This window comes from Chionomys nivalis, chromosome 19, assembly GCF_950005125.1.
Source record: "Chionomys nivalis chromosome 19, mChiNiv1.1, whole genome shotgun sequence".
NCBI classification, from domain to species: domain Eukaryota; kingdom Metazoa; phylum Chordata; class Mammalia; order Rodentia; family Cricetidae; genus Chionomys; species Chionomys nivalis.
Window position 1 is genome coordinate 11,319,463 of NC_080104.1, and position 14,210 is coordinate 11,333,672.

At 49.0% G+C, this 14,210-nt stretch overlaps 2 protein-coding genes across 3 annotated transcripts; one reads left to right on the top strand and one right to left on the bottom strand.

Moving 5' to 3' along the window:
* Rpl7l1 (ribosomal protein L7 like 1) lies at positions 1-6,809 on the top strand. 2 transcript variants are annotated; one of them, XM_057751588.1, is made up of 7 exons: positions 1-281; positions 1,016-1,124; positions 2,005-2,165; positions 3,189-3,326; positions 4,216-4,325; positions 4,466-4,685; positions 5,237-6,808. In XM_057751588.1, the coding sequence occupies exons 1-6, from the start codon at positions 241-243 to the stop codon at positions 4,672-4,674; spliced, it is 768 nt and encodes a 255-aa protein (XP_057607571.1). In that variant the 5' UTR covers positions 1-240; the 3' UTR covers positions 4,675-4,685; positions 5,237-6,808. The 2 variants fall into 2 exon arrangements, with proteins under 2 accessions (XP_057607571.1, XP_057607570.1); XM_057751587.1 differs by having other exon boundaries at positions 2-281; positions 4,466-6,809.
* Positions 6,810-7,182: 373 nt separating this feature from the next.
* Positions 7,183-9,569, bottom strand: C19H6orf226 (chromosome 19 C6orf226 homolog). The gene has a single exon (XM_057751396.1). It carries the CDS (start codon positions 9,567-9,569, stop codon positions 9,129-9,131), a length of 441 nt encoding a protein of 146 aa, XP_057607379.1. The 3' UTR covers positions 7,183-9,128.
* Between the last annotated feature and the right edge of the window lie 4,641 nt (positions 9,570-14,210).

Consider the following 14,210-nt stretch of genomic DNA (forward strand, 5'->3'; position numbering starts at 1 on the left):
GCGCCCGGTTCCAGGCACTGCAGCCTAACTGGCTCTTGATGAATGTCATAGATTCTAGACAGCTTCGAAGGAATGCGAAGGAAACTGGGATTTTGGGGGGTGATTCAGGACTAGCAAGACCATTTCTCGGAAGTTCACAGCGAGTAGGGATCGCAGACTGCCTGAGTCCTCCAGAGTGAGCGAGAGCGGCATCTCTATGATCAAGGAGCCATAGAGCGGGCCTCTCTTTCCTTCCTGCGCATGAGCAGTAGCTGTAGAGCCGGAAAGATGGCGGAGGAAGGGTAAGTGTTTTGTCGATGAAACCCTCGCGTGGGGCTTTGAGTATCCGATTCCATCCTTTCTGTGTATACTCTAGCGCGACTACAGGACACTTGTCCGTTGTGGAAAGAAAAAAAAAAGGTTCATGTTATTAAAAAAAATGTAGGGCTGGGGCCTGCGGGTCGGCCACGACCGAGGTTCGGATACCTGGAGCGACTTTTGGGACAGCGAGTGAGAAAACTGTGGTTCGGAAGGGAGAGAGTGGTTGGCGAGTGCCCGGGTGGGTTTGCTCAGCTTAGCTGTCATGAGTGTGTTTCACAGTTTCATACACGTGTAGTGTTTCTTGACCATAAATTCTCCCCGTTACACCTTCGCCTCCCTCTCTCACCAAGTCTCCCTCTGACTTTCAAGTGTCTCCCCTCCCCACCCTGGCCCGACTTTCGTTATTCCCTGTGTGGATCTGTAACCTCGCCAAACCTTTCCGTATTTTACTAGAATTTTTTTTTCCCGCTAGTGTCTGTAATAGACACGGTTGTCTATCACAACTCTCTACGGACTTACACAAACCCAGGAACCAAGGGTTCCCTGAGAACGAATGAGCATTATAGGACTAGGGAAGCCCGATCAGAAACCATAGGTTTCCAGAAAATCACAAAAAGACTGGCATTTGCCTGGAAGACCAGGATCCTGCGTTGGTTTGGAAAGCCATTGAATGTTCGTTTCATAATTTTCCTTGATACCAATTTTTCTTTATCAGAGAAAGAAAAAAGATCCCTTTGGTTCCAGAAAATCTCCTGAAAAAGAGGAAGGCTTATCAGGCCCTCAAAGCCACCCAGGCAAAGCAGGCACTTTTGGCAAGGAGGGAGGTAATTCTGGGGATTAGGGGGTGTGGGATATTGGGGTTTGCAGTGGGTGAATTTATTGAGCATATGTTGAAATAGATTTGTTATCATTGCCCCCCCCCCCCCAATTTGTTCTTCTATACGGTATAGTCCAGCAATGAATTACCCAACATCTTTCTGTGAGCAAAATGCTGGTATCCCAATTAAGGGGAAAGTAAACACTTTCTAAATTCAAATTAAGTGATGAGAGACCAACTTTGGCAGAGATTTTTTTCTTTAACAGGGTCTCTATGTGTACGTCTCTGGCTGGTTTGAAAATGCATGTGACTAGGCTGGCCTCAGACAGATCCGTCTGCATCGGCCTCTCGAGTCCTGGGGTTCAATTGCCAACTGTGGCACGCTAGTGTAATTCCAGCGCTCTGGAGGGTTGAGGCAGGAGGATGGAGAGTTTAAGGTCAGCTTGGACTATATAATGAGAACCTGTCTCAAACCAAAAGTATCCAACAATTTTTAATGTTTGTTTAGAAAATGTGTGTGTGAACTGTGCATGTATACACGAGCTTTGAGGACAGAAGAAAGGCCTTGTTTTTAATGATGCCTAATATGGTGCTGGGTTTCATAAACACAGTAATCGTTACCAATATATATATATAAACTAATTTACCACAGCTTTTCTTCATAATACCTACATTTTCTTAGTTCTGTCTTTACTTGGAATCCTCCGTGAAAGTGTTTCTTTTCTTTGGGGAGGGGCAGAGTTTCTCTGTTTTGTAGACCAGGCTGACCGCAGGGATCTGTTTGCCTGTGCTAGACTGCCAGTGCTGGGATCCAAGGCGTATGCCACCGTGCCCAGCTAAAAGTGTTTCTTCGTGGAAGAGATGGTGATGTCTGTCTTCTGTCTTAGGGAAAATCAAAACAGTTCAGGTTTAAGCGACTGGAGTCATTCCTGCATGATTCCTGGCGGCAGAAGCGTGACATGGTGCGAGTCCAGCGACTAGAGGTGAAGCCTCGTGCGCTGGAAGCGCCTGATAAACACTCCCTGGCCTTCGTCATGCGCATTGAAAGGTAGAGTGCGGTTCCTTTTCAGTCCCTGAGCTGCCCCAGCAGACTGTGCTGGGGGTTCGGTGAGGACAATGGGGGAAATGAGGTTAATCTAGGGTGAGGGTCGGGTTGTTTAGTGATAGATGCCCTTTCGAAAACAGCGATGGGGAAATGAGGTTAATCTAGGGTGAGGGTCGGGTTGTTTGGTGATAGATGCCCTTTCGAAAACAGGAGCAGCAGCCTGACACATACATGAAAGTAGGCAGAGTAGGCCCGGCGTGCTGGCATGTGCCTTCAATCCCAGCACTGAAGCACAGAAACACAGAAACAAAGATGGAGGAGTTGAGGCCTGCTCAGGGGCATATTTCCTGCTGCATAGGATGTGCAGGGCTGGGGAGCAGTGTCCGTACTTACAATGAAATACAGCTTTGTGCCTCTCCATATAAAAGCTCTGAGATTTAAATATTCATGACCTGTGTCCTCTTTAACGTTCCTGCCGCTACCCATAATCTCTTTCCTGGATTGGATTTCCCTGCTTCTGATGTCAGCCCTCAGCTCTGCTCCATGGGCGATAGTCAGAAGGAAATCTGAACATGTTCTTTGCTTTTTCTTCCACCCATTAAAGCCATTCGGCTTCCTTAGATAAACACATAATCCTACAGCCAACCCCTGCCAGTCCGTCATTCAGACACTGTTCTGTAGCATCCGGGGATGGCTCCACAGAGTGGGAAAATGGTCCCTTTCCAAGATGCCTTCCAGTACACGAGAGCTCTAAGGAGAATTCTGTGGAACTGATAAATAGTCACGCATTTCAGGATTGCCTGCCAAACAGACTGGCGTAGGCTGGAGTCAGAACTGACAGCTGGCTGGGCGGTGGTGGCGCACGCCTTTAATCCCAGCACTCGGGAGGCAGAGGCAGGCGGATCTCTGTGAGTTCGAGGCCAGCCTGGTCTACAAGAGCTAGTTCCAGGGCAGGCACCAAAGCTACAGAGAAACCCTGTCTCGAAAAACAATAACAACAAATGAACTGACAGCTGCTCTTTTCAGGATAGAAGGAGTGAGTTCACTGGTACAGAACACCATAGCAAAACTTCGCCTGAAGAAATTGTTCAGTGGTGTCTTCATCAATGTCACCCCTCAGACTGTAAGAATGCTGCGTACAGTGGAGCCGTATGTGACCTGGGGGTGAGTACAGTTTTCCATGTGAGTTCCCTTGTACTTTGAGTGTTTGAGACACACGGGGTATTGTTTTCTCAAGGTTTGTGTTGTGTTGGGCATTTTTTTGTTGTTGTTTTATTTTGTTTTTCGAGACAGGGTTTCTCTGTGGTTTTTTTTTTTGGAGCCTGTCCTGGAACTAGCTCTGTAGACCAGGCTGGTCTCGAACTCACAGAGATCCACCTGCCTCTGCCTCCCAAGTGCTGAGATTAAAGGCGTGCGCCACCACCGCCCGGCTGTGTTGGGCATTTTGCTGTGGTCACTCACCAGAAATAAAGAACCTTGGGACAGCAGTGATGCTGATGGTGGTCTTTACAGAGTCATGTCAGGACTTATAAAGTGAAGGGCAGAGAGGGTAACACCTGGCCTAAGTCAGTCAGTGCCTATGTGACACTAGTGGTCTTTGCTGGGTGGTGGCTCAGACCTCTAATCCCAGCACTTGGGAGGCAGAGGCAGCGAGGTTGCTGTGGATTCCTGGTCAGCCTGAGCTATGCTGTAAGACTCTTTCTCAAAGAAACCAGTGCAAATTTAGAGCATGGTGCCTCAGGCCGTAATCCCTATGAACCAAAGGCTGAGGCAGGAGGATTGCTGCGAGTTTGAGGCCAGCATAGGCCATAAGAATAAGACCAAGTCTCAAAAAAAAATCTAAATGTCTAATTATATACTCGGGCCCACTCTAGGATTTTCAGTTGGTAAGTGGATTGGTTTACTCTTAGCTTAATTGAGTCAAGATATTGCTGGGCAACCCAAGCCCAGTTCAGACTCACTGTGCAGCCCAGGTTGTGGGAAGTTGGGGTGAGAGGACCTTTACCTCTTGTCAGCCAGTGTGATGCAGGATGCTCTACTGTGCCTTACATAGATTTCCAAATCTGAAATCTGTCCGGGAACTCATCTTGAAACGTGGACAAGCGAGGATTAACAATAAGACTGTCCCTCTAACCGACAACACCGTGATTGAGGAGCATCTGGGTGAGTGCTGCTGCTGAGGCCAACAGAGGTGTTGGTGGCTGTGGCTTGACCAGGGTGTGTTCTTGGGCTTTACAGCCCCCTCTGTCATGGGAGCACTGGCCTGATGGTGAACAACAAAATCTACACCTTTTATTTCTCAGGGAGATTTGGTGTCATTTGCCTGGAAGACCTCATCCATGAAATTGCCTTCCCGGGGAAGCATTTCCAAGCGATCTCTTCATTCTTGTGCCCATTCCACCTCTCTGTGGCCCGTCACGCTACCAAGAACAGAGTGGGGTTCCTCAAGGAGATGGGCTCTCCTGGCTATCGGGGTGAACGCATCAATCAGCTCATCCGCCAGCTGAACTAAACTAGGACCAGGTGCGACTGTGCTGCAGACTGCTCTCGCTCCCTCCCTCCTTCCCTCCCTGCCCCTCCCTCCCCCACTGTAAACCTTTGCACATGCCCCCCCACAGTGCTCATGTGGAGGTCAAGGACAGTGTGAGAGGGGGGAGTTGGTTCTTTCCTCCCATTCCTCAAAGATCAAAGCAGTTTGTCTCGGTGACAAAAGGCCTTTCTTACTGAGCCATCTTGTCAGCCCTTGGTCTGACTTTTGATGGGTCATGCTTGTCCATTAAAAGTCCCTTTGTGAGCTGTAGGTATAATTAGTGGTAAGTCCTAGCACCACTGGAATACAAGTTCTTGTGTGTGCCAGTCCTTGAGAGTCGTGTTCAAATGGGAATGAGGGTGCTGACCTGGGAAGGGTCAATGCCTGATGAAGACATGAATCCCTGACTGTTAGGTTACAGCTAGAAAACTGTTGCTGTTGTTTGGAAAGGATCTTAGGCTGGTTGGTCCTTTGTGTTGCTGCCACCCTTGCTCTCCACACCAGGTCATTGTCTGCCTTGATGCAGTTGTGCTTCCCTCCCTAGGATTCCAGAAGACTGCATTGAAGTGTGCATTTGTTCATTAAAATTATCAGTGTCTTCAAAGAAGACTGTTTTCTGCCTTCAAAACCTGGAAGAAAAAAAAAACCTGGAAGGAAGTGGTCGGCAGAAAGACAGCAGGGTGTGAGCATTGGAAACAGCACAGCCCCGTTTTATGGGAAAGGATGTTCTCCACAGTGGCTGCCCCTGCCTCTGAATCATTGCAGGCCATGGAGGAAAGAGTTGCCCTACTTTGTCCTGCCTGATATCTTGGTGTTTAATGTTGAGGGGGCAAATAATCCAAACATCCCTCCCACCCCTTCCAGTTCTCAGAAGGCCGTGGTCCAGACCCGGGGGCATACTTGAGTCTGGAAAAAGGAAGTCTTGTTTCTTGTATTGTGTTTTTGTCAGTGCCGGTGGCTTTGTTTGTTGTTTGTTTAGGACAGGGTCTCACTGTGTAAACCCGGCTCATCTTAAACTCCATAGCAATCCTGCCTCATCCTCCTAATGCTGAGGTTATAGGTGTGCGCCCCCAGCCTGGGAATTTACACCTCAGACGGAAATGCAGTTAGGAAGGTAGCGAAAGCTTTGCTTAGTCTGTGCTGTGAGGCCATGTTGCAACTTCAGTTTGTTTGTTTGTTTTTTGTTTTTCGAGACCGGGTTTCTTTGTGGTTTTGGAGCCTGTCCTGGAACTAGCTCTTGTAGACCAGGCTGGTCTCGAACTCACAGAGATTCGCCTGCCTCTGCCTCCCAAGTGCTGGGATTAAAGTGTGCGCCACCGCCGCCCGGCTTCATGTTGCAACTTCAGTGTCAGCTTTGGTCAGGCTTACCTGTCCCTGAGTCAGTGATGGCATTTGTACCCTGACCAGTTTAAGACGGGTTCTCTAGGCTACGAAGACACACACACTCCCACTGTGCTGGAACTCTGTGGTGGTGACACCCTCTTGGCACCGGACCTCTTCTATGAGGATGCATATGAGTGTGCATTCTGTTCTAGAGGAGATTGAAGTTTAACCTTGCTTGTTTCCTGTCCAGAACTAGTGCTGAACTGGGCCTGGTGGTGCAGCCCTTTAATCCCAGTGCTTGGGAGCAGAGGCAGTTGAGCTCCTCAGCTCGAGGACACACACAAACCGACCTCCTCATCATCAGCCTTTCCTTACAACCCACACAGGGCTTCACATTCTTAACAGTTCCTTCCCTTGGGCTTTCCTGGAACCTCACTGTGAAGCTGAGTTAGAAAGAGGAAAACATTTTAACCGTGCCTCAATGCATGCTGGTTACAAGGTCGGCGGGTCCCAGAATCTGCCAGAGGTCAATGTAACTCTGCTGCTGTAGAGCACTGGGAGATGAGGTGACCAAAAATGCATTACAGTTATGGAGATGCTCATGCATGCCATACTAAATGAGGGAACATATGAAGTGCTCGCCTACTACGTGAGGCCCTGAGATCTATGCTAAGGGAGCATGGCTTCCCTTTCTGCCCTACAAGGTGGAACTAGTATCTTCCCAAATGTCTGCCTTGCTCAGAATTTAAAGCAAGTTTTTAAAATAATTAAAAGATTATTTTAAGGTTTATTGTGTGTGAATATATACCTTGAGTGCCACCCAAAGCAGCCAGAAAGTGTCTGGTCCCCTGGTGCTGGGGATCGCTCCATGCCCTCTACGAAAGCAAGTGCTCCCATCCCAGAGTTGCCTACTAAACTTTTAGAGCCACTGGTGGAGCTGGGTGGTGGTGGCTCGCCCCTCAGGGGCAGGTGGGTCTCTGAGTTCAAGGACATCCTGGTATATGAGAGCAAGTTCCAGAACAGCTAGGGTTACACAGAGAAACCCTGTCTCAAAAACGAGTGGTTGTCAAGTGGATGGATCTTTAAGGCTGCCTTGATTAGGCACCAAGTTACTAACTAGATTTCAGGCCAACCAGGATTACACGGTGAGACTGACTCAATAAGTGATGGTCCCTGCGACTCACCCTGCCACGGACCTGCTCAGGGGAACCACTCAGACCATGGGAGAAGCAGGGTCCTGGTAACAGGAAGGCACAAGTTCGGCGAATGACAGACGGACACAATACACAAGAGAGTGGTTGGAATCTGCTGCAATTTTACTGAATTCATGTTTTTATTATATAATATTCAAAGAACAAATCAGAAGGTCATGTGTCATTGGTTGGCACAGTATGAAAGTTTTTAGTCACATCAGCAATATTTAAGAAAAGTACATTACCGGGAACAGGTGTTAGACATAAACATCCTTAGAAGAGGAAATCTTGTCCTGGGGAATGTAAACCTCAGACAAGTGGTTTCATCTTATGAATAGAAAGTTTCTGTCTCATTATCGCTATCATGGCCCTTCCTCTTCCCAACCCTTTATTTCATCTAGTGACCACATATGCCTAATCAGTTCTCTGCACCTGTTGAAATATACTTTTTAGTACCTTCTTATGCAGTAGACACCATGGTGGTTGGGATCTAGCAAGCCTATCCATAAAATTCAAAGCATAACACTCTGTCCATCAACATTAACGCATCTATTCCCTTGCTCATCATACACCCCGTGTATGACAAGGGTTCTGCTGTAGCTTTATACATTCCCATACTGTGCTTCCCTATCCCAGAGCTGTTCCTGAAGAGATAGTCCTTGTCTTGTAGATTATATATCTACAAGAATATCATTATAAAAGAGATCGTGCAAAGCCCATATCCCGCATAGCCAGCTACTCGAGAAGCCTGTCTATGCCCCAAGGGCAGCTAATACCACGCCATCTGCCATTGACCTCCAGGAAGCCTAGTCCCATAGGACACGTAGCTTCATCTGGTATAATGACATATGTCACACAGGTGACACTGGAGTTGGTGTGGCATCACCCCCCAGACAAGTTGTGGGGCTTACATTGCCCCTGCTGTTTTGGTCATTATTTAGTCATAAATAAACCATGGATACACTTCGTGGCTCTACCATGCTGCCAGTGGAGAATGTAGTGAGCCACTGGGCCTGTTTGAAAGACTGCTTGGGCTGGGCAGTGGTGGCAACTGGGAGGTAGAGACAGGCGGATCTCCAAGTTCAAGGCCAGCCTGGTCTACAGAGTGAGTTCCAGGACAGGCTCCAACACTACAGAGACAGCTGTTTCGTAAAAACAAAAAGACTGCTTGGAAGCCTGGTGTGCTGATGCAGACCCCTAATCCCAGCGCTCAGCAGGCAGAGGCTGGTTTGGAAGAGTGAGTTCAAGGCCAGCCATTGCTGTGTGGAGAGACCCTTCTCAAACACGATTTCAGGGAGCCTGAGCATGGGTCCGTCAGTGGCTAAGACCTCAGCCAGCTCCAACATCTGACACCTACCACTCTGCTCTGGTAGAGAGCATTGGCGCTGTCCTTCCCGCACCCACAAGGCAGTTGACAACTCTAATTGTAACTTTGCCGATGGCTCAGTAGGTAAGGTTCCTGCTGCCAAGCCAGAGCTTGATTACGACCCTGGATTTCTAGGATTTGTGTCGCTCAGTTTTGAATAGGGGGGCTCAGGTGGGGGTGACGGCACACCCCTTTAATCACAGCACTCAGGAGGCCAGGCTGGTCTAGGACAGCGAGGGCTACACAGAAACCGTGTCTCAAAAAATATGAATTCCATTTAACATCATTTCGAAAATCGAGTTCTATCATAAAACCCAACATTAGAAATGACTTGGCTCTCTGGTTTACTTTATCAGTACCACCTGAAGGTGGCCCGTTACTGTGAGCAGGTGGTAAAACAGACTTGTTTCAATTACACAGAACATGGTATGCAGTTGAGACTCAGCGTCCAAATCAAAATTCCTGGGCAGCAATCTCCCGGGAAGACTGGGTCCGGCTGAGACAGGTCAGAGCAAAAGCAGAAAGATGAGTAAAGGAGGCAGCTGTCCAGATCCTCAGGTTCGTGCAGGAGCCGAGCCAGTCATGCCCTCCAGATCTCGGCTCCGAAAGCCCTGGAGCTCAGGAATCCGCTGGGCCGCTGGGCTGCCCGGGGCCGGCACCCCCACGGTCGGGGACTGTGTGCACGAATCTAGGTTGGTGGTGTGGGGCGATGCGGCCGAGCTTGCGTCTTCCCAGGGCTTGGGCCTCCGCGGAAGCAGCGACGCCGTCGGTTCGCCGTGGGTGGCAGTAATGTGGCGTTTCTCCAGACCCGGCAGCTCCTGGCCCTCCTGGACCAGCTGCAGGAGCTGCGCCAGGGTCACCGAGGTCTGAGCCGGTTCGGCGGAAGCCGGTGCTATGCTAGGGCTGCCGACAGGACCATGCAGCTCCATGTCCCGCCACAAGTTCAACCCCGGGACCGGACCACAAGCACTTCCGTGCGATGTGGGAGCAACCATCTTCGCGAAAAAGGGGGGGGACCTCGGACTGTACCAAAAGGTCTAGCCCAGGTTAGACCTCCAGAACCCGAGCTGTTCCTGCCGAAGCTGCAGACTCAGTTAACCCCCAGCTCACATCCCAGGAGTATATGCTAGGAAGGAAAGAAGGAAGGAAAGGAAAGATAAAATCACACTTCCCTTCTGCAAAGAGAGAGAGAGAGAGAGAGAGAGAGAGAGAGAGAGAGAGAGAGAGAGAGAGAGAGAGAGAGAGAGAGAGAGAGAGAGAGGAGGGAAAGAAAGAAAGATAGATAGATAGCCGGGCGGTGGTGGTGCACGCCTTTAATCCCAGCACTTGGGAGGCAGAGGCAGGCGGATCTCTGTGAGTTCGAGACCAGCCTGGTCTACAAGAGCTAGTTCCAGGACAGGAACCAAAACTACAGAGAGAAACCCTATCTCGAAAAAGCAAAAAAAAAAAGAAAAAAAAGAAAAAAGAAAAAGAAAAAAGAAAGAAAGAAAGAAAGAAAGAAAGAAAGAAAGAAAGAAAGAAGAAAGAAAGAAAATCACACTTCCTTCTGCACAAGCAGAGGCGCATGCACAGGCTGCAGCAGGACCTGCTGAGTGTTTGTATTTGAGACTGGGCCTCAGGCAGTGGTCCAGGCTGTGATTCTGTCTGTGGCTCCCAACCGCGTGCTCTGTCTTCATATTTCTTTTAGTAATTGTGGTTCTAAGGATCAAATCCCACGGATTGGTTGGTTTGTTTTTTGCTGTTGCTTGGGTGTTCTCTCACTGTCTCCCACAGTGTCGCTGAGCTACACATCCTGGCTCTGATGATCAGGTTTCTAAAGTCATCAAAGCTAGTCTGAACAGGATGCCGTGGCCTGTAACACCATATGCCCAGGCCGTGGAGCCAGCCTGGGCTACATACTGAAAGAGGTTAATAAATAATAAACAGCTTAGTCTGGCGCCCCCCAGAAATCAGTAAGTAACACATAACTGGCTGAATCTAAAAAGGACACAGCCTGACTACCCTCAGCCTAAGCAACCTATGAAGCCACCAGGAGGCTGAGATGACTCAGCAGGTAGGACTGTGCAACTTTATCCCCAGCCCCATGGTTTTTTCAAGGTCTCATGCAGTCAAGGCTAGCCTTGAACTTACAATACACCACGAGATAGTCTTGATTTTTTTTTCCAATGTGTGTGTATGGTGTGAGGACACACAATGTACATGCGTGTGGGGGTGGATATCAGGGTGAGGACACACAATGTACATGCGTGTGGAGGTGGGTATCAGGGTGAGGACACACAATGTACATGCGTGTGGAGGTGGATATCAGGGTCATTCTCTACCATTCTTCTGCCTTATTTAATGATGTAGAGCCTCTCAAACAAACCTAGAGCTTGCTGATATGGCTAGTCTCTTCAGCCAGTTTGCTCTGGGGATCCCTAGTCTTAATTGGGGCTTCTAGTGCTACAATGAAACACCATGACCAAAAAGCCGTTGGGCAGGAAGAGGTTTATTCAGCTTACACTTTCACATTGCTGTTCGTCACTGAAGGAATTCAGGATGGGAACTCAAACGGGGCTGGAGAGATGGCTCAGCAGTTAAGAGCACTGGCTGCTCTTCCAGAGGACCTGAGTTCAATTTCCAGCAACAATATGGTAGCTCACAACCATCTGTAATGAGATCTGGTGCCCTCTTTTGTCCTGCAGGCGTACATTCGGGCAGAATATTGTATACATAATAAATAAATCAATCAATCAAAGAAAACCAGCCTACAAATCACAATCCTAGAGAACTTAGACAACAATGAGGACACTAAGAGAGACTTACATAGATTTAATCTACATGGGAAGTAGAAAAAGTCAAGATCTCCTGAGTAAATTGGGAGCATGGGGACCTTGGAGGAGGGTTGAAGAGGAGGGGAGAGGCAGCGAGGGAAGCAGAGAAAAATGTAGATCTCAATAAAAATCAATCAAAAAAAAAAATGAAGAGGTGAGCAGGGGGATAGTGGCACACGCTTTTAATCCCAGCACTTCGAAGGTAAAGGCAGGTGGATGTCTTGAGTTTGAGGCCACCCTGGGCTACAGAGCAAGTTCTAGGACAGGCTCCAAAGCTACACAGACGGGCTGGAGAGATGGCTCAGTGGTTAAGAGCATTGCCTGCTCTTCCAAAGGTCCTGAGTTCAATACCCGGCAACCACATGGTGGCTCACAACCATCTGTAATGAGGTCTGGTGCCCTCTTCTGGCCTGCAGACACACACAGAGACAGAATATTGTATAAATAAATAATAAATAAATAAATATTAAAAAAAAAAACAAAAAAAAACAAAGCTACACAGACAAACCATGTCTTGGAAAGCAAGCAAGCAAGCAAGAAACAAAGGTAGGTAGAGGTGAGCCACATGTGGTGGCTCATGCTTGTAATCCTAGCACATGGGGAGGTTGAGGCAGGAGAATAGTAGTCTAAGGCCAGCCTGGGCAACACAGCAATATGTCTCAAGTAGAGGGGGTAATGGAGGGGGAAGGGAGGGAAAAAGAAGAGAAGGGAAGGGAGAGGAGAAGGCCGAAGAGATGGCTCAGTAGTTAGAGAATTGCCCGGCAAGCATGAGGACCCGACTTTGAATCCCTAGACCTTCCTACAAATTGGATATGGGGACTGGAGAGATGACCCAGAAGTTAAGAGCACTGACTGCTCATTCAGAGGTCCTGAGTTCAATTCCCACAACCACATGGTGGCTCACAACCATCTACGATGAGATCTGGTGCCCTCTTCTGGCCTGCAGGCAGAACACTGTATACATAGTAAATAAGCCTTTTTTAAAAAGTTGGGTGTATGGTAGCATGTGTCTAGATTCCTAGTGACCCTAGGCAACACAGGAGGTGGAAACAGCAGAATCATGGAAGCCTGTGGAACTAACCTGGAGTGAGAAACGCAGACGACAAGAGAGACCTATGTCAAACATGGTGGAGGGTGAGGGTGGACATCTGACTCATTCATGCATGTTCTGTGCACACACACGTGTACACACATGTACACACATGTCATACACACACACACACATCCCCCAAAAGAGAGAAGGAAGGGAAGGAAAAGAGGCAATGGGAGGGCTGCCAGCATCCTTGCCTTGTTCTGACGATCGGAGTTGCTGGACAGGTCAGTCACGCCGTACTCCCAGTCTGGACAATGTTACTGTCATCTGGTCATGTGGAAGCCAAAGACAGGTAGTGGGGTTGCCTAGCACACCCAAGGCCCTTGGCGGCTTGCTAGAATAAATACCCTCAGTGATGTAACTTGGTTTTCCTCAGCCTGGGGCTCCTCAGTTGGGTTTGTGAGCTGCCTGGGTCTCCGAGCCAACCTGCAAGTGACAGGCTCATGCCAGTGTATCCAGGCATCCTTATTTGCCCTGGGCAAAGTTCTTGAGAACAGCAAGATTGTGGGAGCAGGGATTGCTTCTGGGGCTTCAAGAGAGAGGAAAGATGTGAGGATAGGCAGGGAAAAGCAGGTCCAAGAGGGAGGCAGGAGCTGGACTGGGTGCAGGGTCGCCAGCAGCGCTAGGGCTGCGAATGCCCCCACCCCACCCCCGCTTCAGTCCCCTAAAGGTGTCCCCAGGGCCCTCTCCCATCTGCACTGTGGTCACAGAGCCTGGGCCAGCACTTCCGCCAGTCTGGAGAACGCAGAGACAGAGTCGTTAAGGACACCTGCCTCCCCTCCTCCCACTCCCAGGCGAGAAGCCACCGCAGCTGCACCTGGGCACAGCAGGGCCTGGGAACACGTGGAACCCACAGCACCCAAGGCTGCCCTTGGGTCCCTCCCTGCACAGAGCCAGGAGAGGGCAGGCAAGTGGCCATTAAAACTGCCCTTGAGGCACAATGACAAAGGTGGGGTGAGGCTGGGCAAGAATAAAGACGAGGAAGAAACAAAGCCACGCGCAGAAGAGACACCAAACTGTAATAAGGAGCCTTCAAGGGGCAGGAAGGGCTATTCAGCAAGTAATTTTGGGTAATTAATTAGTTCTTTGGAAAACCTGTGTACTTAACACACCTCCAAATGATCTCCCACCGGGAAGAGAGGGCGGAGTGGGTGAGATTGCACTAAGCCCTCTCCAATAAAGACCTTCGTTTTCCTTTCCTTCTTTGAGGCTGGGCAGTCAGGCTGGCCTGGAGCCCTCTGACCTACTGAGGTAGCACGACCTCACCTGTGCTCAGCTCCAGAAGAGAGCAGAACTGAGAAGAAATACATTCTCTAGCAGGGGCGGGCTTTCTAGGCTTAAAATCCACTTACTGGTCCCTAAAAAAAAAACAAAAAGCTGTAGGTTTGAAAAAAGAGGGAAGGCATCTGTACTCTGGAGGTGGTGGCTCGTGAGTCAGAGTTCAAGGCTGGCCTGGGCTACATGAGATCCTTCTGTGCTTTCTTTCTTCCTTCTTTCTTTCTTCTTTCCTTCTTTCCTTCTTTCCTTCTTTCTTTCTTTCTTTCTTTCTTTCTTCTTTCCTTCTTTCTTTCTTTCTTTCTTTCTTTCTTTCTTCTTTCTTCCTTCTTTCTTTCTTTTCTTTTGTTTTTTTAATGGATAGAGGGTTTCTCTGTGTGGCCCTGGCTGTACTAGAACTCACTTCGTAGACAAGGCTGGCCTCCAGCTTACAGAGATCCGCCTGCCTCTGCCGG